This window comes from Zingiber officinale, chromosome 2A, assembly GCF_018446385.1.
Source record: "Zingiber officinale cultivar Zhangliang chromosome 2A, Zo_v1.1, whole genome shotgun sequence".
NCBI classification, from domain to species: domain Eukaryota; kingdom Viridiplantae; phylum Streptophyta; class Magnoliopsida; order Zingiberales; family Zingiberaceae; genus Zingiber; species Zingiber officinale.
In genome coordinates this window covers 159,973,844-159,996,706 of record NC_055988.1, presented here as the reverse complement: position 1 = coordinate 159,996,706, position 22,863 = coordinate 159,973,844, and the positions used below count along the sequence as shown (strand labels likewise).

Genomic DNA, 22,863 nt, shown 5'->3' with positions numbered 1-22,863 from the left:
CACTTCACCGCTGGCTGGTGTGATGCTGACGTGTCACCAATGGTTGTGCTCTGATGTAAAGGGGTTCGGTCGACCGAACCATTGACAAGTCAACTTCCAGTTGAATTGTTCTGGTTCGGCTTCCTTGGGTCATTTCGGCCATCCGGAATAGGGCTTACCCGAACCCAATTCCCGGCCTTCTCCTCGAGTAGTCTTCCGTCCTGGCTTTACGTCCCTTGAACACCGCGCATATTCTTCACGCCCACCGGGTGTACTCTTCCGCAGCTCTCTCGTCCTTCGGACGCATCGAGCCCGTCGGCTTCCTTCCCGTGCCGTCCTTCTCGCTAGCTGCGTCTTCCGCTCGACTTCTTGTGCTCCTAAGCTCCTTCACACTTAGACACAGGGATCAAACACAAAGCAGGACCTAACCTAAACTTGGTTGATCACATCAAAACTACCACGGGATTCAACAATCTCCCCCTTTTTGATGTGCATCAATCCAAGTTCAGGTTAGGGTTAAAACAAACAGATAGTAATTTAAAGAAATTACTAAACTAACAATTTAGGCATAAATTTGTAACTTTAAAATAAATTGCAACATAAAAATTTATACTTAAAAATTTTTTTTAACTAACTCCCCCTAACTGAACTTATCTTTATTCTCCCCCTTTGATCACAGCAAAAACGGGGTGCAAACAAATTTGAACTTTGGAAAAACTGATAATATAATTTTTTTTTTTCAAAATTCAAGTATTTCAAAAAAAAAAATTCAAAGTTAAACAATTTCTAAGTAAAGATTAATTAATAAAAACTGAGTTAGGTTTAATTTTAAAAATTTCTAAGTTTTAAAAAATTTTCCAAGTTAAAATGAATTTTCAGAATTTTTAAAAAAATTTCTAAGTAAAAATTTCAAGAAACATTTTTTCTAGAGAATTAAAACATTTAAATAATTTCTAAAGAGATGTTTTAAAAACTTTTCAAAGCATTATTTAATTCTAATTTTAATGCTTTTATCAGAAAGTTAATTAAACATTTTTATTTCGATATTTCGGCTTTCAGGTCATGGCGAGGCACTAGGCCTTCTTGGTTATTGGAGCAACAACCACTTCCTTAGACAAAGCTTCCATAAAGAACCTCAATGTTTAATTTTCTTACTGTAAGCTTTTAACTAAAAGAGAAATTTAAACCAGTAAAGATTTTGGAACCCAATAAAGGTTCCTACCTACAGGGTTGGTCAAAACCTTAGGGGGTATATAGTTTCTTGGTATTTTCCTAACTTGACCCTGATGCTTCCTTATGTACCAATTTAATTTTCCATATAACTTTAATTTTGAATGTGGAAAAATATTTTTAAAACATGCATCGGTTTTCAATTTTTTAATTTTTAATTTTAAAACTTCATTTTCTGATTTCAAATATTCATTTTCCTTTTCTACTTTATCTAATTCTTTAGAGAGAGCTTTAATAAAACGAAAGGACTGTTTAGGGTTTAGGGCACGTACCTTACTTACCTCGTCTTGCGATGCTCCCCTTTCATCACAGCTTTCTTCTTCTTCTGTTGTTCCTCCCCCTTCATCTATGCTCATTTCTGAGCTAGACGTTTCTTCTAGTTGATGGTTGGCCATCAGTGCTAGTTCCGAGAATTCTTCGACTTCAGATTCGGAGGACGATGAATCATCCTACGTGGCCTTTAGGTTCTTGTGCTTGGACGATTCTAGATTCTTGTGCTTCACCTTTCCTTTCTCTTTCTGTTTGCCCTTCAACTTTGGACAATCATCTTTGATGTGTCCTTCTTCGTTGCAATTGTAGCACCGAACTGTTCTTTTTCTTTACTGATGCCTCTTTGTCTGCGATCTAAATTTATTATAATTAAAAAATTTATTGAAGCGTCTTACCAATAGTGCCGCTTCCGATCCGTCGATCGAGGCTTTGGAGTCAGAACCGTTTATTCTTGCCTTCAAAGCGATGTTCTGACTAATCTTTTCTACTCCATTGGGCTCTGCAACTCGAGATTCGTGAAGTTCAAAAGTAGAAAACAAATGTTCTAGAGTACTTACCTCGAAATCCATAGAGATGTAATACGCATCTACTAAGGAGGCCCACTCGGGAGTTCTCGGGAAGGCGTTGAGCGCGTACCGGATCGAGTCCCGGTTCGTTACTTCTTCTCCAAGATTGGTTAGTTGCGTGATCAGCTCTTTGATCCTTGCTTGGAGTTGCGCTACCTTTTCGCCTTGGTTCATCCGGAGGTTCGTCAACTAGGTCCGGAGGATGTCGTGCCTTGCTAGCTTCGCCTCGGAAGTACTTTCATGAAGCTCCAGGAATTTTTCCCAGAGATCTTTCGCGGAGTCGTAGCTTCCGATCCGATTTACCTCCTGAGGTGGCAAAACGCTGAGCAGGTGGAACTCAGCCTTTCCGTTGGCGACAAAATCAGCTTGTTCCTTCTTGCTCCACGTGTTTTCTTCTTTATCTTTCGGCGCTGCATATCCATATTTCATTATTAAAAGTATATCAAATTCAGTTTTAAAGAATACCTCCATTTTTCGCTTCCATGTAGCGAAATCTCCGTCGAACTTTGGGGGATGAATGTTCGCTCCGGCCATTGTTCTGATCCTTGTGCTTCAGATGGCGGTTAGTCCCTCTGAGGCTGTTGGGCTCTGATACCACTTGTTGGTGCAGCGGGGACCGACAAGAGGGGGGTGAATTGCCTGCAAATAAAAGTTATACCCTCCTCAACCAATTTAAACTCAAAATAAATGCAATAGTTATAAATTTAAACAAAACTAAACTATGAACAGAAAAGAAGGACTTAACTATTTACTTGGTTACAACCAAGAAGGTTGTTAATCCAAGGCAGTAATAAAACGCTATGAACGATCTCCTTCTCTGAAGGCGGAGAAGCCTTTTACACATTTGGAAGCACAGAACTATTGCTAGAATGAAAGTACAGAAATTGTAGTTCGATTTCGTTGTTTTTAATAGCTACCGGAGACCCCCTTTATATAGGGGTTCTAGAGCTTATCAGATAACCTGAACCTTCGGGATCAGGTTTGACTCGAGAGGGATCGATCGACCGATCCCCAGGTTCGATCGACCGAACCTGCTATACCTGCCAGTCTTCCGTCCAGGTGCAGTCTCTGTGGATCGAGCTTGGGTTCGGTCGACTGATCCTTATTTTCGGTCGACCGATCAGCCAACGACCTCCAGCTGAGTTGGCCCGATCAAAATGCTCGACTGAGTCTCTGGATAAACTTGGGTTCGGTCGACCGATCATGAGGTTCGGTCGACCGATCATGAGGTTCGGTCGACCGATCACTTCACTGCTGGCTGATGTGATGCTGACGTGTCACCAATGGCTGTGCTCTGATGCAAAGGGGTTTGGTCGACCGATCAGGGTGTTCGGTCGATCGAACCATTGACAAGTCAACTTCCAGTTGACTTGTTCTGGTTCGGCTTCCTTGGGTGATTTCGGCCATTCGGAATAGGGCTCACCCGAACTCAGTTCCCGGCCTTCTCCTCGAGCAGTCTTCCGTCCCGGCTTTACGTCCCTCGAACACCGCGCATGTTCTTCACGCCCACCGGGTGTACTCTTCCGCAGTTCTCTCGTCCTTCGGTATACATGTTCTTCGGGAGCTTGTTTTTTTTCATGAAACGTCAATGAAAATATTTTATATATATATTATGTTATTAAAAATTTAGGCCTTTTACTAATTAATTTTGGATGAAATGTAAAAAAAATTATTTAATAATTTTTTTAGTCATACTAAAAATAATTTTAAAATTTATTAATAATTTTTACATATGTATGAATCATACCGGATCTAGAATTTAAGACTCCACTGATATATTATTAAAAATTTTTATCATTAATCAATTTATTAATGATCTAGAGTTCAAAACTCAATTGCTGCACATTATTAAAAAAAAATTCTCATTAATTAATAAAAAATCAAGAGTTCGAGACTTAGCTGCGGCACATTATTAAGAATTTTTCTCAATAATCAATTAGGAATTTAGAGTCTCTTTAGTTTCACATTTTAAAATTAAGAACACTACGAGCAGAGAAACTTCTATAAATATCTTGGTCAATTTTTTTTTAAAAATATATTTTCTTATAAAATTTATATGTATTCATATATTATATTACACATGCAATACGTTAAAATTTACTGATTAATATGCAAATCACATTATTTTAAAATATTCCAATATAATTTACCTTAAAATTACTAGCTTTAGCTTATTTTTTTATTTTTTTTAATACGTTAAAAAGAAAATAAAAGTAAAAAAGAAAACTTTAATAAAAATTATTTTTAAAAAACTAAACTTTTTATTTTTCTAATTTTAATAACTAATTATAAGAGAAGTAGAAACAAACAAAACTATAAAATTTTAATTAAAGAATATAATAAATCATCTTGATGTGTAAGGTATTTAATTGGCCAAATCAAAGGAAAAGTGAGACGCATTATTCATAGCGCAATGGCTCCTACAAAAACTATTTGATCAGACTTTACCACTTGATGAATGATCACACTAATATTTATAATATAAGTGTAGTAATAAGAGTTTGAATAAAAAATACTTGTAAATAAAATATATGTATATTTTCTTTTAGGGATAGTTGGATAAAGACATAAAAGTTTAACAATATTAAATGTATTAAAATAAGAGATGATCAATTATCATAATTGAAGTATTTAAGATCAATTTTTTTACAAAAGAATTCAGGGTTAGACAGTTCAAATGGAGGAGAATTCTACATAAACTTAAAATTTTTAAAAGGCTTGATTTAGTTTTTGAAAGAAATATAAATTATTTTAGAGAAGAAATAATTTTAGGAATTTATTATAAAAGTTATAAGTATGTTTTAAAAGCTTTAGAAGTTTAAAATAAATTAATTTTCAAATTGATATTTATTGAGACAAATTAAGAAATTTAGTACTGATTCCTAATATATCTAATCTTTTAATTAATTCATTCTAGGTTAAAAGATGATTAAAAACTATCTCAATGAATAACCTTTCTTAGATCATATTAAAAAAATTCAAAAGTGGAGAGGTCAATCATCTTCAGAAATTAGTCGATTTGAAGAATTAGATATTTGGATTATCAAAAAAAAAAATCTTAAACATCAACTCTCTTTTTTTCTGATTTTGTTTAAAAAGTTAGAGAAAAATTATCCCCATAGACGTAGCTGAGTTGGTACTTGGGTGATAAATTTATTCGCATCACATGAGCAATCCTTTCCACGAGATCTTACGGCAGGCAGTGAAGGGGCACCTAGGATAAGCATTTCACCTTTTTGCATCACATGAGAAACTAGAGAAATCAGACATATTTCTTGTATGTCTTCCATGAAGATATGTGTTCTGAATCAAAAAAGTGTTTTGGTTTGTTTTAGTTTAATCTAATCATGCTTCACATGAAGGAAAGGCAAAGTTGATGTAATAATTATCATGCCTCACATATTAAGCTCTCTCTTTATTGGGCAGTAAATTGATGAGCTTACATAAATAATCAGCATCATGAACAGGCACTCACAATCGCTAGCCAATTTGCTTTTCTCTCATGCCTTTCTTGGTTCAAGGCCTATCAATAGTGGCAATAGTACTAATATCTAAGCAAGGACTACTGCTTCAGCAGATGTAGCTGCAAGAACTGGTTCAAACTGCTCTCCATCCTGCCATATCTCAGGCAAGGCTTCTCTTATATTGTGAATGCTCTCTAGTGCAAGATCTGCCCCTGGCACCAACACCGAGCTCCCCACCTGCATGCATATGGCAATTCAACTATGAGATATCGACAAATCTCTGACAGAAATAAGGAAAGTGTTATGAAGATGTTTTGATAACTTGTTTTTCTATCCGAATTTTAATCTGTTCTGACATTAAAATAAAAGAGATTAGTCATCTTCTCTGCTTGTTGATATTTTATCAATACTTTAACATTTATATTTGTTGATATTTAATTTCATTCTTCTTTCTTCTTTCCTTTGTTTGTGTTACTCATTGAGCTTATGAAAATTATCCTTTTCCTATTAATTTACAGACTATTCATGCTTCCTTTTAACTATCAAGATGGACAAGATCCACTAAACGACACCAATCTTGATTTAATCTTCAAATGGAATATGCTTGATTTAATTTGAATATTGGAGAGATCAGAGGCAAACTTACAAGGACAGTATGAAGACCTGCTGCCTTTCCTGCTGCTATGTTTCTTGGACTATCATCAAAAAAGATCTAGGAGAGAGGTGACCAAAATTTTGTTTACAGTATGATTATTCTAATCAAGTCAAATTCAATCTTTGAATAAATATGGCTTACCGTTCTCTTTTGATCAATGTTTGAAATCCTGATTGCAGTTTCAAAGGCTTCCAGAGAAGGCTTGCAGAGTATTCTCCCTTCGGAAGTCCAGCTCTTTAGATCATCATCAGTCATGGTGGTGATCTTTTCAGCAGGAAAATTAAGAGTTGGGGTCAGATTAAGTGTCTCAAAACATATAACACCATCGAAACAATCTTCTAGGCCAAGCCTACTGATAACTTTGGCAGTGTGAACCTTGTCTGCATTTGTGAAGATCTATAAACACATTGAATCACACATAGTTAGAAGAGATAACATGGAATTATTTATGAACTATGTGATCTTTTTGTGCTTACTATCTTTCTTTGCGGCACTGAAAGTAGTAAACTTCTCAACACAGGATCAGGTTTCAAAGTTTCATATGGCAGTCTTCCGTGAACATAAGCATGGAATTCATCATCGTCAAATCCATAACCAAGTTCCTGTCGCAAGATAGAGAGAAAAGTTTCATTCAATCATGAACTAAGGAGAGAGAACTTTAACTAATCAGGCTAAAACCTTAAGACCAGCCATCGTTGTCCCATATTCTTTGTACAAGTCCAGGCACATTTTCGCAACTTGGCTTTCTTCAATATGGAGATTGTGCAACATGAAATCTGCAGTTGGGCACAATACAAGATTGAGATCAAAGGTCTCATTCTGTGTCTAATCGTAAGTAATAACTGTGCTACCTTGGATGTTCTTGCGACAGGCCAAATTGAGACCGGAGGTCAAGGGATACAAGGTATCATCCATATCTGAAAATCATGAATTTGAACTACTCAGTTCTCATCAAGAACAGAGACGAAGATACAATTTATCACTTACCAAAGACCAGACAGTCGTACTTGGCTTCCTTTGTAATAGTTGCCATGAACATCCAGCACTAATGCAAGCCTATAATAACCAATTTCACTATTTTAAAAACAACAACAAAAATGAAAAGAAGCCTAGCTAGCAGATTGTTACCTTCAAGAAGAAAATGGCAAAGCTGAATGGTTGGAGTGTTTGCTCAGGACACAAATTTATACAGCTCCAGTGAGTTCAGACATGTTGTCAATGGTGGCACTCGAAATGTTTCTAGTGGGGTGTTAGCGCAGCATCTATTCTTTTCTTTTCTTTTTTATCTGGATAATGCAGTGGATCTTCTTTTTTCTCGAGTCGTCGATGATGCCTTCCAACACGACCCAATTCGTCGCAGAAAATTTTCTTCCTTGCCAGAAAATTTAAAGAAAGATAAAAACGATGAGAGATGTAGCAGAATCATACCGTGGCGTTGTGCTGAATTAAATTAAGTTGTTGGGAAAGGTTTCTTTATTGCTAAAGCTATTGCTTTCTTCGTCACCAGTGGCAAGGTCGGTTTCTTTCTGGATCTGGCGTTCCGCCAGACGAGCGACAACGCAGCAGGGCTGCCCTGGACGATGTGCCTTGAGCAGGAGGGGTGTCCTCATGGCCACTTCGCAACTGAGGATGCTTGCTGCCTTTTGTGGTGCGAGAGGACAGTTCGTGTCGGGTTTGGCGAAATTTGACTGGTGGCTGGGTACGTGATTAATGCTTTAGCAGGAGAGCAGATTTTTGGTTTCCTTGGAGAAGTCAGCAATCCACAAGAAGAGTTGGTGGTGTATGCCGACTCCTCCTAGAAGTTTGTACCTCTGATCGACGCAGGCCCCCTGTGATGTTAACCTCTCTCATTTCTTCCAGCAGACCTTTCCGCCAAAAGTCCACGATCACAACAGACCCGCAATTTTCATCTCTCACGCGAAAACAACTCACGTATTGCATCGAATAAATTAAATGCAGTGATGTCTGATAAAACTAGTTGACCACTTCGATAACATTTTCTATAGTGTGCATAGCAATTCCCAACGATAAACGTGTTGTCCTCTACATCATCCAGCCTTAAAAAGTTGTCATCTAATTTAGCCTTCCATCTCAACGATGATTTTTAGCCACTTTAGATTGATTTATCAATCACGTAACTTCACACCTTGTGTAGTAGTTTCATTGGTGAATATTTGACTGTCCCATGAATTAACATAGTTAGTATTTGACTATTTTCTCACAATACAGTGGTTAAAATATGGAGTATTATCATATTAGATTATGGGATCAAAATTCAGAATCTTCGAGCATATCTTTTCTCATACTTTGACAACTATACTAATAGTTAGTAGTCATTCGAAACTCGTATTGACCTATGGATAGATTGACGGAGCCACTGAAGACGAGTGAATCATCTTTTGTCACATTAATAAATATTTGATTATCCTATAAAGTGACATAATTGATATTTGAGTATTTATTTTAATAAATTTTGAATTTAATTACTAACGGATGTAAAATTATCCATTAGAATAAATTATTCTCATAATTTACTTATTTATATTTTATAGTAGGATTGAAGATATTAAACAATTTAAAACTGAAAGATATCACTTCTTTACTTACCTAAGATGTTGACTTCTGAGTGAGGTTGGTTCAGCTAGGTTATCGACTCAGCTAGGAGCTAGTAGGTAAGTCTTGCTAACTAGATTTGAGATCCTATATTTAGGATATCATGAGTCCCTTCTCTCGGAACATGTCCAATAAAGTTTATATATATATATATATTAAGACTCTACTATGTCATTTCATGTCAGTATGCCATTAAAAATATAAAAATTTATCTTCTTTCCGTAATTAAAAAAACCTCCTATGACTTTATGATTTTTTTTTTCATAGACTATATAGTATTAACTTTTTATACTCATCCCACCTATATTATTAATTTTGATATAAAAAATAAATTTAAAATTTAACTATACTCTTAAACTACAAATCTCATACCTTTATCGATAATGATTAAAAAAATCAACTTTTTTATTTTACAAATATCTTTTTAATGATAACAAAAGATAATTATATTCACATAGTACTCCATCCTTAGATTAGATCATGTGAATAGAGATAAAATAAAAGGTCAATTTATAACTAACCACTAAATGACTAGAGGATAAGTAAAATTTTTCCTAAAGATATATGTCAGCTAAAAATTAATCCTTACTCTATAGTAATAAAACGACAACCTTTTAACTAATTGGACATCCGTGGAGACTACAAATATCTTTTTAAATCTTTCATTGGAGATACGTCTTTAATTTTTAATCCGCTGCAAATCTACTTAATCCTACTTTGCTTTCAAAGTGACATTTGGGTATTATCATTTGAGTTATAGGTAGGGGCGCCCTAGCGGTTGGATCGACCTGGATTCAATGGTTAAGTTAAAAACTTATCTGATATGGGGCTGGACCTTGTCATTGCCGCCTCAAAAAATGTTCCACTTTCGTTCTTCTAGTTATTTTGTCACCTCAACTTCACCCACCCGAGTCTCTATTTTTCATTATCATTTCTATCTCAAGTAGATCAAGGCTAGGGTTCTCATTTTTGTTGCTTGTTCGCTTACCCAATTCTTAGGAGAGTATCCATCTTCCGCTGAAAGATATTTTTTTTATTCGTTCACAATTTTTTTACAGACCATAAGTCTGAGAGGGTAATTATTAAGTCAAGGGAATAATTGCTGAGATGATCCCTTAGTGGATCTATTCCAACTGAAGCACTGATATCATCCACTATACCAATTCTTCAACTTGTGGTGTAGGCATCTGGAATTCCAAATTTTGCTAAGAGAAATGGCAGCGCAACAATGCAGGGTTCAAAACAGTTTACATTATGTAAGAAACTGAAATCATTAAAAGCCTCACTCGAGCAACTAAACAAAGAACATTATCACCATAACACATCCACGGTCAAAGCTGCAAACCAGGAGCTGTTAGAACAACAAACCCAACTCCATGAACAACCAGAAAACGCAAGATTAAGATAGGTTACTCTGGAACAAAGGAAGAAGGCCTATATGTTAGCTGATGTGGAGCATAGTTTTACTAGCAGAAGGCAAAAAATTGTTACCTCATAATAGTGATAGATACTAAGTGATGGAAGTATCAGGGAAGATGGATCCATGACCTATTCTCACCAAAAAGTAGCTGCTGAATTCGTGGGCCACTTCCAGAATTTGCTGGGGACTGAAATTGATCAGGCACAAAGCTTGCAGGAAGCGGTTGCAGCAGGAAGGTTGATCAATACTCAGTAGGCTGATACTTTAGGAAAATACAATGCATGAGATTAAGGAATGCATTGTAGATAATAAATCACATAGCCTGAATGGATATTTATCTTACTTCTAATGCCAAAAGGGGAAATGGTGGGTACTCATTTCACAAAGGCGGTGCTGGAATTCTTTGTATCAGATTCTGCCGAAACAAACTAATCAAACAGAGATTGAGTTGTAACACAAGTGAGCAACCCGCAAAAGGTGGAGGATTTCATAGCTTGCTGCAACGTCTACTATCAAGTAAAATTGCTAAGATTCTAGCAAATCGACTTTCGAAACTGTGACTCCATAATAGATGCACAGGCAGCTTTTGTAACTGGTAGGAGCATCCCTGTAACATTCACCTAGAGTGACGATACAGTCAGAAGTGGATTTTTTTGAGGTGTATGCTCAAAGTTGACTTGTGGAAAGCTTATGACTCCATCAACTGGGAGTTTTTTCGTACTAGGTAGACATCAGTATGGGTTTCCCAGAGAAATTCACTGAGTGGGTAATGGAATGCATAACCACAGTTTCTTTCTCACTAGTAATCAATGGCAGTGTTCCTGGATATGTTCAGGGGAAGAGGGGACTACGTCAGGGCGACCCCTAATTGATGAGATTGTTTGTGATCTGCTTAGATTGCTTCTCTACATTGATGATGCTGCAGACAACGAACATAGATTTCAGCTTCCACTCCAAATGCGTAGACCTCCAAATAACTCACCTAGCTTATCCAGATGATTTATTGCTTATGTCCAAAGGTGATATCATGTCTGTCGAGATACTTCAAAAGTGTCTACAGGAATTTGGAATGATTGCAGACTTGAACATCAATGTGCCGAAGTCCTCTCTATAGACAACTGGGATTGTAGGGTTTGAACCAGAAGAAATAGAAGAGCTAACACAGATCATACGTGGCTCCATGCCATTCAAATACTTGGGAGTACCACTAGCTGCTGCAAAATTGAAGGTGACTCATTATGCTCCTCTAGTTGACAAGCGAGCTGCACATGTAAATACTTGGACTAGCAAGACCCTATCTTATTCGACCATCGCTGAGCTAATCCAATCCATCCTGCAAGGAGTGGAATATTACTGGATGTCTATATTTCCTATCCCAGCTATAGTTATAGCAAAGATCATAAGGATATACAGGGTTTTCCTATGGGGAACGAAAAAGCTGCTAGAGGCATGGAAAGACTCACCTCTAGATTCAATGGAACATCAACAACATATACCTTAAGGGAATACCAGAATCCTATGGAACGTCCAGTCCAAGGACACTCTAGATTCAATGGATCAACAACATATAACTTAAGGGAAGGTCATAATGGACTGGGAACCGAGGAAAATAGACTCACCTCTACTCAAAAAGAGTGGCAAAATCAAGACTTTTCTATGCTATTAGGTTGGGAATTAAGAAGCAGCAACCAACCTACAAACAAGCTGGACTCACAGAGCACAATTTGACACAACAAAAGCATATGGATTATACAAGCCAAGGAGCAGGAGAAAACCATTTATGAAAGACATATGGAGCTTGCGGCTGATTCCTAAACACTTGTTCATACTCCGACCGGGGGTTCAAGATCGACTGCTCATCTTGGACAACCTACAGTTCCTGGAAATAGCTAGGCTGTGATCCTTATGCGGGAAAGAGCTAAAAATTCATAATCACCAGTTCTTTGGATGTGAGTACAACAATGCCTCTCACCCTCTAGCCATTTGACGGTCGGCTATAAACTGACCCCGTGATTTACCACTCTTCACATAACCTTGGGACGGACTATGGCGCCTGGGGTGAGTGTAATCACCTTTTGCTACAACAATACCATATGAAATTATTTATGAGAACGGATGGGCATCAGCTAGGCTGTGATCCTTATGCGGGAAAGCGCTAGAAATTCATAATCACCAGTTCTTTGGATGTGAGTACAACAATGCCTCTCACCCTCTAGCCAATTGACGGTCGGCTATAAACTGATCCCGTGATTTACCACTCTTCACATAACCTTGGGACGGACTATGGCGCCTGGGGTGAGTGTAATCACCTTTTGCTACAACAATACCATATGAAATTATTTATGAGAACGGATGGGCATCAGCAGGCAAATGACTACATTGAATAGTGCGGTCAAATGGATGGCAAAAGAAACTCATGGTACATCATCGAGAAATAAAGCAAGAACGATAACACTCACTTGTACAGTCTACCAACCCTAGATGCTCATAACAAGTGGATCTTTGAAGCACAACATCTCCAAAGGGACTCAATCATCATGAAAATACAAAGGGAAGCATACAATAAATGTAGATCCGCTACATTAACGACCCCCTAGTATCGGTCGCACGGATATGAAGGGAGGTAAATGCAAGTACACAGGTGTTAGGTGCATGGTGGAGTAAACACCAGGATGTTAGTTCTTGAGAATCAACCGCTGGCCATTACCAAAGATGTCATGTACACATCGTCTGCGCTACGCCCTAGGAGCACAAAGGCAAACATGCAAGATCCTATTCATCATGTATCCGAAGGCACAAAGACTACTGTATTAGGAAGTGACCGGCATTGAGCCGATCTGGTATTGACTCTGGATATGGTGGCATGGTGCACCCATAAGATTGTGGCTGAAACAATATTTTGGGTTATCACCAGTACTGCATAATATGTGCATGGCAATTTTCTAAGAATGTAATTAAAGTTTGCATTTCCAGATTAAAAAAAGTCCAAAATATTCTTAAATTTTCCTAATAATCTAAATAAATATAAAAATTGTAGAATATTACAAGCCCAGCATCCATTCCAATGAGGAAGACCTCAATTGCATTGTAAGATCATGCTGATTTTATCCCAAACTCAGGAGAGGGAAGTATGTTAAAAATAAACTTTATGGATTTTGATCCTCCAAGAGGATGGCATCTACTGTATTGTAGGTAGAAGGACGTATGGATCGGGAAAAAAAACTATATTTTCTAAATTTTAAATTCTTTCCATTAGATTTATTTTTTATATATTTTAAACCTTACAAAAATTGTATTATTATTTATAAATTTAATAATAAATTTTAATTATTTTCTTATGAAAACACTTAATAAAAAAAAGCGGATCAAGCACAGGCTCAAGCATTGAGATGGCTTGAACCACCCTAGGTCCATGCTTGGGTTTAGATCAATCTCACTATTCCAAGGGATAGTAGTCATCCGTGATTTACCTCCTCTGTGTTGGTACTAGGACGGGTTGGCAGGGGTTGGGGGTGAGCGCAGTCACCTTCTGCCCACTTGGGTTCAGATTCAATCTAGTACTTAGGTTCAACCTCAAGCTAGAGGCTCCAATGTTCAATTTGACATAGCTCAAAACAGGTTGTCTCAAGCCTGAGACAACCTATTGACACCTTTAAGCACAAAGTACAGTTCAAGAATACTTTTCCCAATGATTTGTTTCTACTTGAGACATGATTTCAGACCCCATGGTACTTCTAGGTCTTAGGTGCCATATATTTTGTCTTATTATTATCACAATAAAATTGTGCCTGTCACACATCAACTATATGAATCTTTACATCTATTAAGCTCAAGATAGCCCTCTACCAAATTTACAAATCTTGTCGAAACTCTACTTCCTGAGATTTCTTTTCACATAAAACCAACGTAGACTAAGTGCTCATTAAGGTAGTAAAAAAGTTGATTCCATAGCACGACAGGAACAGATGGCATTATATTGTATATTTTTGGTCATGGTGCATATGAAACCTACACTGAACAGCTGAAGAAATCTAAACAGATACAGTTCGTCCCACCATAATATTAGCAGATCTAAAACCATTTTAATGCTTGTGCATCAAATATTGCTTCTGTCTATTGTAACTGTGGAATTAAGTAGCGATCAGAAACAATATAATGTGTGATTAAGGAAACAATAATAAAACTGAAATCAATCCTTTCCATGACATTTTGTATAAATAAATTGTTTTGGCGTGACTCCCAAAAGTGTTTACCAGATGGACAACTTGGAGCTTAATCCAGTAGACTGCAACTGAATTCACCATTCAGTGTTAGCAACTTCTCTACCTTGGAGACGGCATCTAAAGGCAAAGGCTGAAAGCTCCGGTCAGGGCCATAGAAATGAGGAAAGTAGGTATCCTTGACAGCTTCATAAACTAAACCCTCTCCAAGCTTTAAGATGATAAGAATTATTAGTAGTAAGCTTGCAGAAACTGAAGTTGTAATAATAACCACGTCTATACAAGCGAAAGCTGTAGTAGCTATTTGTTATTAACATTCCAGTTGTGCAAAATGCTAAAACAAATTATTAATTTTTATTTGAGAAATAAGAGAACTATTAAGAAAAAGAAAACCATGTAGGATATACAAACATTGGGAATTGTTAACAATTGATTATAACACTCCGATTGGCTAAATATGCATCCACCAGACCTTATAGAAAAATCGATTAATTATCTTTATATCTTTAATTCTGCCTACTCATAGATGTAAGAGTGCTTCAGTTGTTCAGTCCAAATCTAACATATGAATAAATGAGATTATATATATATGACATAGAAGGATTTGAACTCTAGACTTCTTGCTCTTTCTCTAATACCATGCTAAATTGAAGTAGAACTCATTTCATCCCAAATATATATATATATATATGGCATGAAAGAATTTGAACTTTAGACCTCTTGATCTTGCCGTTGCTATTGCTCCGATATCATACTACACTCAAGTAGAACTCATTTCATCCCAAAGTGATTACTCTTTTGGAAGGGAGACCCCTCTCCGTATAAAGACATGATGGATCAGCCAATTGTCCCTATGAAATTAATTGTGACTTTAATAGGCTCTAGTGAAAAGTAAATCAGCAGAATATAAGATTAAATTGAGAAAGATACATGATTATAAAAAACTTCTTATCCTACCGTCCCATATGGTTAGTTTTTTTGTTAGCAGAGAAATTGAACAAATTTCTCAAGTCCCACTAACATTCTCGACTCAAGTTCAATGTTCCCTTCAAAAAAACTCATTGCTAACTCCATCCTTTCTCCCATAAATTGCACCAGAGCTATAAAGTATGACTACATGCAATCTTGATTAGGGCCATAGCACCGCTAGATGTGCAGCTACTACAATTATGTAACTCATGGAGGGGACAATAAGTGTAGTGATTAATGGATTGTTAGTGCATATTAGCAAAAGCCAACCACGGAGTTACTAGAACACAAGAAATCTATATTGATCATGCCATGTTAGACAATCTTGTACTAGAGATAGAGAGGAAAGATTCTAAATTTACAAAATTAAATTATAACTTATCTATTGAGTTGACCTGAGCTAATAATCTCAGAGTGTCAAACAACGAAGGAAGAGCTGCTTAGGATGCCTAGAAAATTGGGTTGTCTTGTATACCCGACTGTCGACTACCAAGTGTTGAGTGCCGACTACTGAGTGTCAAATGTCGACTGTCAAGTTGCCGACTGCCGAGTTGTGGACTGCCAACTCACCGATTGCCGACTCTAAGTCATCAAATGTTGAGTACTACCAATTTTGGGTCACCAAATGTCGAGTCGCTGATTGAAAGAGATTCCAAGGCCTGTGTTGGACGCAGTTTCCTTAAAACAAATTTGTCCTCCTCTGATTGTGCTTCGAGGTTATTATGAACGTTTGTCTTTCAGGATACAATGACAGAACCACGTATACAACCAAGCACTGATTGTGAGAAAATACCTAATTGCTATCACTTTCAAAGCACCGAGCAGAAATGCACGATGGAGAGAAGATTTGGGGGGCTACTAGCTCTCTTTAAAAACCAAAAAAACCTCTTTTATTCAAGATCTAGCCTCCTTATATAGGAGCTTCTCCCCTTTAGCTATGTTAAATGGCCGATTAAAGGTCATTTACTATCATTACGGCCCGATCAAAACGTCAGTCGTTTCACATGAGGTTACGGATACACCATTAACCTCAGTTAATGCATCTATTATTCACTTGAGCAGGTAGCAAAAATGTATTCATGTAGCAAAATGTTAGTTGATCTACTTGGCAAATTTTACCCCACCGGTTCAGCATTCGACATACACAGGTCGTGTTCGCACATGAGTCAACTTGGATCTGTGCAAATCCAAGCCCTAGATTTGCACCCCCTGTGCACCCACGTGTGTGAGAGAGTCTCTCTTCATACATTTGTTCACAACTACAATATTTATAAATCAATATAAACCAACAAATATGTCTTGAAACTCTCAATATGGAATTAAAGTCTCATTCACAATGGAGTATCTTTCCTCTCCACTTCTTTTCCATTCACATATAACCAACAGCCAATATAAATAATGCCTAGTGATCATTAGAGAAGGTCCAAAGACTCAGACGAACGATACGCAGTCAAAACACAAGTCTCATGCGAGAAGGTAAAATGGTTGGCCAGTTCTTTGCAAATCAATCCACAAGTAATTAATCTTTCCTATTATAATTTTGACCCTTTGTGCCCCAAATTACCTTAGTGGCATCGATTTGGAGCAGATATAGGTTCTCCTGGCCACGAAAGAAGTTGTTCAAGACCATCTTCACCTGTTCGAAGATGGGAAATCAAGTAATTTCGCATACAGAAAAGAAAAAAGGGATTAAGGGTTGCAAGGCATGAACCTGATCGAGATCACTGAAGTGAATGCATCCAGTTGTTCGATCGATATCTCCGCCCAGCGTAGCGCCCGTTCTCTGCAGCTCCTCCCATTCGTCGGGGACGCTCACTCTGTAGACAAATCCTTCATTCGGGATTCTCTTCTCCATTCAGCAACAGCAAAAAAAAAAAATGGCGTCGGAAGGTTCAGAATCCGCACCGGAACGGATTTGGATTCCGATTGGGATGGGAGGACCCACGCGGAAGGGTAGAGTCGTAGAGAATTTGACAGCTTCCCTAAAATGAAAACAAACCAACAATTTTGGGTCTGCTTGTAAAAAGAAAATTAATAAATAAAATATAAAAAACATGTCAGAAGTGGGGTTTGAACCCACGCCCTCGTTAGAGGACCAGAACTTGAGTCTGGCGCCTTGGACCACTCGGCCATCCTGACTTTTTGATTTATTTTGATACGTACATTTTATATGAATTAATTTATTTAAAAGAAAGTTGAACCAAGCTATGAGGATGATCCAGTTGTGGAAACGGCTGATCTTCTTGTAAACAGAATTTTGTACGTCCATTTTGATTAAACTCATCTTGGCACTGTCTCTCAATATAATTATTATTATTGGGCAACAGACCAGATTTCAACTTTATCTCTTAGATCAGTTTTTTTATTTGGCATCAATTAATTTTGAGATTGATCCGGCCGTCTAAAAGTTTTTGCATTGACCACTAAAGTAAATCATGAAGTATTTATGGTGGATGATCCATCAGTTAAATATTCTTAGGTCAATTATCCATTAAAAAATATTCTTAGGTGAAAACTAAAACTCAATTCTTAGATAACTTAGAAACTAAGAAAGTATTTTACTGCTACATCATTTATCCCCGTAGGTATATCTTATATCAACTTTGATAAATACATAGATAGAGTGCTTGCTTCCCAATATGAGAGGCTTTTATTCCTTAAATCTCGATCTTGGTATTATCCATCTCTAAATGTGATGTCAGAATATAAATCTATTTATATCATCAAACTCAATTCCTCCTATCTATATTTAAATATATTTTATTTTAGTATTATTGAAAGAGAACTTTGATGTGACAATAAAAATATTGTGTGACTTAGAATTTTAAGTATTCGAGTTGTAAAAATAATCTCTTAAAGCACTCATAAAACTGCGTATAATAGATTTAATGTAATCCAACTCTTTATTACTACTATCTATGTCTTCTTTATTTGTTTTTATTAATATGTGCATATGTTATTAGGGATGTAAATGAGTCGAACCGAGCCGAACAGTATTAGGCTCGAGTTCGGCTCGTTTAAGTTACATTCAAACTCGAGCTCGGCTCGAGCTTTAATCACAAGGCTTGAGCTTGGCACGTTTTGGAATTACCAAGCTCGCGAATAGTTTGAACTTGGCTCGTTATTAGCTCGATTATCATAATTAATAAGTCTAACTCGTTAATCAAGCTCGGACTCATTTTTTGACTCATTTTAGAGTTCGTTTTGTAGGTTTGTTAAGCAAGTTCGAAAACTCATTTGAATAAATATTCAACAAACCTAACAACTAAAATAATATAAACCAACACATCATTAAACATCATAAACTAATACATTAAACTTTCAAACTCAACACATCATTGAACATATTCGCGAGGCCTTTAATCGAGCCGAACTCGAACTCGAGTTCACGAGCCCATAAATGAACATGTTCTCGAGCCCTTTAAACAAGCCGAACTTTAGCTCTTTAAACGAACATGCATGTTCTCGAGCCATTTAAACGAGTCGAACTTGAGCCCTTTAAACGAGCCAAGCTCGATCTTGAGCTCGTGAGCCTATAAACGAATATGTTCGTGAGCTCATGAGCCGAATGTCCTTAAGTTCGAGCTCGGTTCCATAAAACTGTCGAGCTCGAAATCGAGCCCAAGCTCGGCTCGATAAGATAAATGAACGAATTAGAATGAACTTTTTACTGAATCGAGCTCCGAATATCTCGCGAACTGTTTGATTCATCATTTACATCCCTATTTGTTATAGTCTCATATCGTAATTGAGATATTTATTAGATGCCTAAATATATGTTCATATCATTTTTAAATATATATTTTTTAAATTCTCTTAAAAAAATATAATCTTAATTTTTCCTCTAACATTTTTATTTATCATATTCATTCTTATATATTTATATAGTGTGAACATTTTCATCCCTCGTCCCACGACTCTCTTTGTTTTTGTTTTTGTTTTGTGCGCCTTTCATATTCCAATATTTTAGATATTCTTTACAAATTTCTTTACTTTGAAATACCTATTAATCTTTCTGTTCTATACTCTTGGAGGTTTCTGTAAGTCATAGATAGCTTTTAAAGATAGTTTGCCTGCCTTTCTTCTGACTTAAATATCTTTAAACTTGTTCCATTAGCATTAAGTTGTGTACTTGTGTCTATTGGTAGTATACAATGCCAATAATTCCCTGTCCAAGCAAGGTTGCGCATGGGCCAAGCAAGTTGCAAGATTGTGACTGTCTAAATTGTTCAACGATTTATGCTTTTGCATAATCACACATAGTTTGTAGGATCATGATGAAGTTTGGTCGAGATCGGATTGGATTGGTAAGATCAGATTTTTAAAGTTTGAGACCTTTGATAAAAAAAAATAAAAAATCATAAGATTGACTCCATCAAAAACCATTAATTTCATTATTCAAACATGAATATCAAAAATAATATGACTTGTTAATTCAACATAATATAAGGAAATAAATATTTACGGAGAAAATAAAAAAATATTTTTAATGATCAAAACGGTCAAACATCATAAAATAAATATTTTATAACTTTACAAAAGATAAAAAAAATAATCTCAAATATAACTTAGGAATCTTCAAAACGATTTTCAACAATATTTTTTAATTTAAAATTGGACTGTTACAAGTTATACCTAATAATAAATGTATGTTTTTGAATGAATTTGATTTAATATATTATGTACCTCATAATTTCATCCGAGTTAATAATTATGATATCTTAAAATGTAAAATCATTTAAATATAACATTATTCATGAGTTTACAAACCACGTGATATCGATGGAGTATTGAGTTGAATATCTAGAGCGTTCTACTTGGTAATATATAAGTTAAATACAGTAAAAATATATAATTTAATTAACCTAGTAATGGTATTTCCTTTTAGTGATCTCAAAATTTTATAAATTAATTTGTAAATCAACTCGTGTCTACATTTAAAGCAAAAATAATAATAATTTTAGACTTTAAAATGCTTGAAATGTTCTAGGTTATCTAAAAAGGCTAAGACTACTTGTGTCCAAATTAATGATGCTGCAGCTGATCGAGATCGCTCTGCTTGTAAAAAGAAAATTAATAAATTAATTAATTGTCAGAAGTGGGATTTGAACCCACGCCCTCGTTAGAGGACCAGAACTTGAGTCTGGCGCCTTAGACCACTCGGCCATCCTGACTTTTGTTTTATTTTGATACGTACATTTTATATGAATCAATTTTATCTAAAAGAACAGTTAAGATGACTGTTAAACCAGTGAGGATGATTTAGTTGCGGACCATATGATGAAACGGCTGTAAACAGAATTTTGTACATCATTTTGAACTACTCATCTGGGCACTTTTCTAGATAGAATTATTATTATTATGTAAGGAGTCATATTTTAACATTATCTCTTACATCAACTTTGATAAACGAATAGGTAGAGTGCTTGCTTCTTTGGATCATCCTAAAGATAGTCAATATGACTAACTAAATTTATTATATTATTTTTACTTCCCAATTCCCAATGCGAGGACATTTACTATAATTCCTTAGACCATCTTGAAATTGTCATTGATAGTATATAAATCCTTTTATATCATTAATTTTATTTTTTTATTATTATTAAAAAGATGTTTGATGTAGTGATAAAGTTATTGTGTGACATGAAGTTTATGTATTTGAGTTGTGATGAAAATAGTCTATTGTAATAATGAGTAAAACTGTTTATAATAAATCTAATATGGTCCGGTCCTTTTTCAAGACCTCATATTAATGGGGCTTTGTGCATCGAACTACTCTTTATATTACTATCTAAGTCTTCTTTAATTGGTTTTCTTTATTAATATGTTTATTTGTTATAGTCTTATATCTCTTAATTGAGATATTTATTGGATGTTTAAGTAAGTATTCATACCATTTTAAATATATATATATATTTTAAAATTGTCTCAATATATATAATTCTAATTTTCTATCTAATATTTTTTATTTCTTATCCTATTCATTCTTATACTCGCAACAAAAAAAAAAAACATTCTCATGCTGCTCTCTTTGTCTTAGTCATGTATTCCTTTCCTATTTCAATATTTTAGGTATTCTTTACATAAAGAGAATGATTAATTTCTTTAGTAGTGAAATATCTATTTAGATAGTTTTCTTCCTTACTGTTCTATGCTCTTGGAGGTTTCTTTAAATCATAGATAGCTTTAAAAATAAGTTGTCGTTGTCCTCTTGCCTTTAAAATAGCTTTAAACTTGTTCACATTAACTTTTTCAAAATATCTCTCTATAATGATGATTTAGCATCAAGTTGTGTCAATTGGTAATACCATGCCTACAATGCCATGTCCAAGTAAAGTTGTGCATTGTGGAATTTCCGAGGCTATCAGTTGTGTTTTTTAAATGATTTAACTGTGATATATTATAGATTTTTTTTTCCAATGGGATAATAAATCTATACATATTGGCAGTTTGGATGAGCCTGTGTGAGCATTTCCTAATTTATCCTAATGACTAATAGAAAATTTTCATGGAATCAAGTCAATCATCTTTAAAATTAATCGGTTCAAAGAATTGAATATTTAAATTATAAAAAAAATAAAAATTTATGCATTGTAGCCAAGCAAGTTGCGAACACTAACATTGATTGCATATCAATAATCAGATTGCGAGCCTCTAAAATGTTCAACGATTTATGCTTTTGCATAATCATAACATTTTGCAATGTTTGTGCAACATTCACATCGCATGAGCATGGGTACCACGTGCTATCGATAGAGCATTGAGTTTCATTGTTGAATATCTAGAACCTTCTATTTTGCCTTTTATAAGTCAAATACAGTACAAACGTATAATTAAATTAACCTATTAAAGGTATTTCCTTTTAGTGATCTCAAAGATATATATATTTAAATTTAGAAATTAATTTGTAAATCAACTCGTGTTTACATTTAAAGCAAAATAATAATAATAATTTTAGACTTTTAAATGCTTGAAATGTTATAGGTTATCTAAAAAGGCTAAATAAGACTATTTTCATAACTTGTGTCCAAATTTAAAGCACAATAACCTATTTTAGATATCTTGGATACTTGAAATGATTAAATTTTACTTTCTGAGTTACTTGAGAGAATGCTCTAAATTTGCAAAGAAATACCATACGCAAAAGCATGTTCTAAATTTGAAAAATTAGTGCGGGATCGATCCATTGATCAATCCAACAAGGTTAAATCGATTCATTGATTGATTCAGTTTCGTTTGTCTTCTAGTGTCTGTCGTGCCTGTCGTGCCCTCCCATCGTCGTCAGCCTCCGACCGCCTGCCTCCGAACTTTACTATAATCGGAGAGGAAGGTGAACCCAAGGGGTTCCGGCAGTCGTTGGGGCTGGATTGCAGCCGAAATTGTTCACGATCGCGAGACGAGTCTGAGAAGGTTGCGAGACGGGTGTGAGAAGGCGAGGGCTGAATCAATCCAGCCCATGCTAGATCGATCCATCGCA

General features: G+C 35.7%; 2 protein-coding genes, 1 long non-coding RNA gene and 2 other non-coding genes across 6 annotated transcripts; all 5 read right to left on the bottom strand.

Moving 5' to 3' along the window:
- Positions 1-5,422: 5,422 nt before the first annotated feature.
- Positions 5,423-8,017, bottom strand: LOC122042921 (uncharacterized protein C24B11.05-like). 2 transcript variants are annotated; one of them, XM_042603318.1, is made up of 9 exons: positions 7,593-8,017; positions 7,293-7,497; positions 7,152-7,220; positions 7,016-7,081; positions 6,843-6,940; positions 6,641-6,766; positions 6,306-6,560; positions 6,156-6,221; positions 5,423-5,746 (listed from the first exon to the last, which is right to left on the bottom strand). In XM_042603318.1, exons 3-9 carry the CDS (start codon positions 7,201-7,203, stop codon positions 5,597-5,599), a joined length of 813 nt encoding a protein of 270 aa, XP_042459252.1. In that variant the 5' UTR covers positions 7,204-7,220; positions 7,293-7,497; positions 7,593-8,017; the 3' UTR covers positions 5,423-5,596. The 2 variants fall into 2 exon arrangements, with proteins under 2 accessions (XP_042459252.1, XP_042459253.1); XM_042603319.1 differs by having other exon boundaries at positions 7,293-7,532; positions 7,669-8,017.
- A 1,940-nt stretch (positions 8,018-9,957) lies between these two features.
- On the bottom strand, positions 9,958-13,473 carry LOC122042935. The gene is made up of 3 exons (XR_006129402.1): positions 10,541-13,473; positions 10,269-10,459; positions 9,958-10,191 (listed from the first exon to the last, which is right to left on the bottom strand). It is a non-coding gene; the product is annotated as an uncharacterized LOC122042935 (long non-coding RNA).
- Positions 13,474-14,286: 813 nt separating this feature from the next.
- On the bottom strand, positions 14,287-17,349 carry LOC122042927. Its single transcript, XM_042603332.1, has 3 exons — positions 17,098-17,349; positions 16,951-17,022; positions 14,287-14,628 (listed from the first exon to the last, which is right to left on the bottom strand). Exons 1-3 carry the CDS (start codon positions 17,239-17,241, stop codon positions 14,470-14,472), a joined length of 375 nt encoding a protein of 124 aa, XP_042459266.1. The 5' UTR covers positions 17,242-17,349; the 3' UTR covers positions 14,287-14,469.
- Positions 17,350-17,441: 92 nt separating this feature from the next.
- Positions 17,442-17,525, bottom strand: TRNAL-CAA. Its single transcript has one exon. It is a non-coding gene; the product is annotated as a tRNA-Leu (tRNA).
- A 2,951-nt stretch (positions 17,526-20,476) lies between these two features.
- Positions 20,477-20,560, bottom strand: TRNAL-CAA. Its single transcript has one exon. It is a non-coding gene; the product is annotated as a tRNA-Leu (tRNA).
- Positions 20,561-22,863: the final 2,303 nt, after the last annotated feature.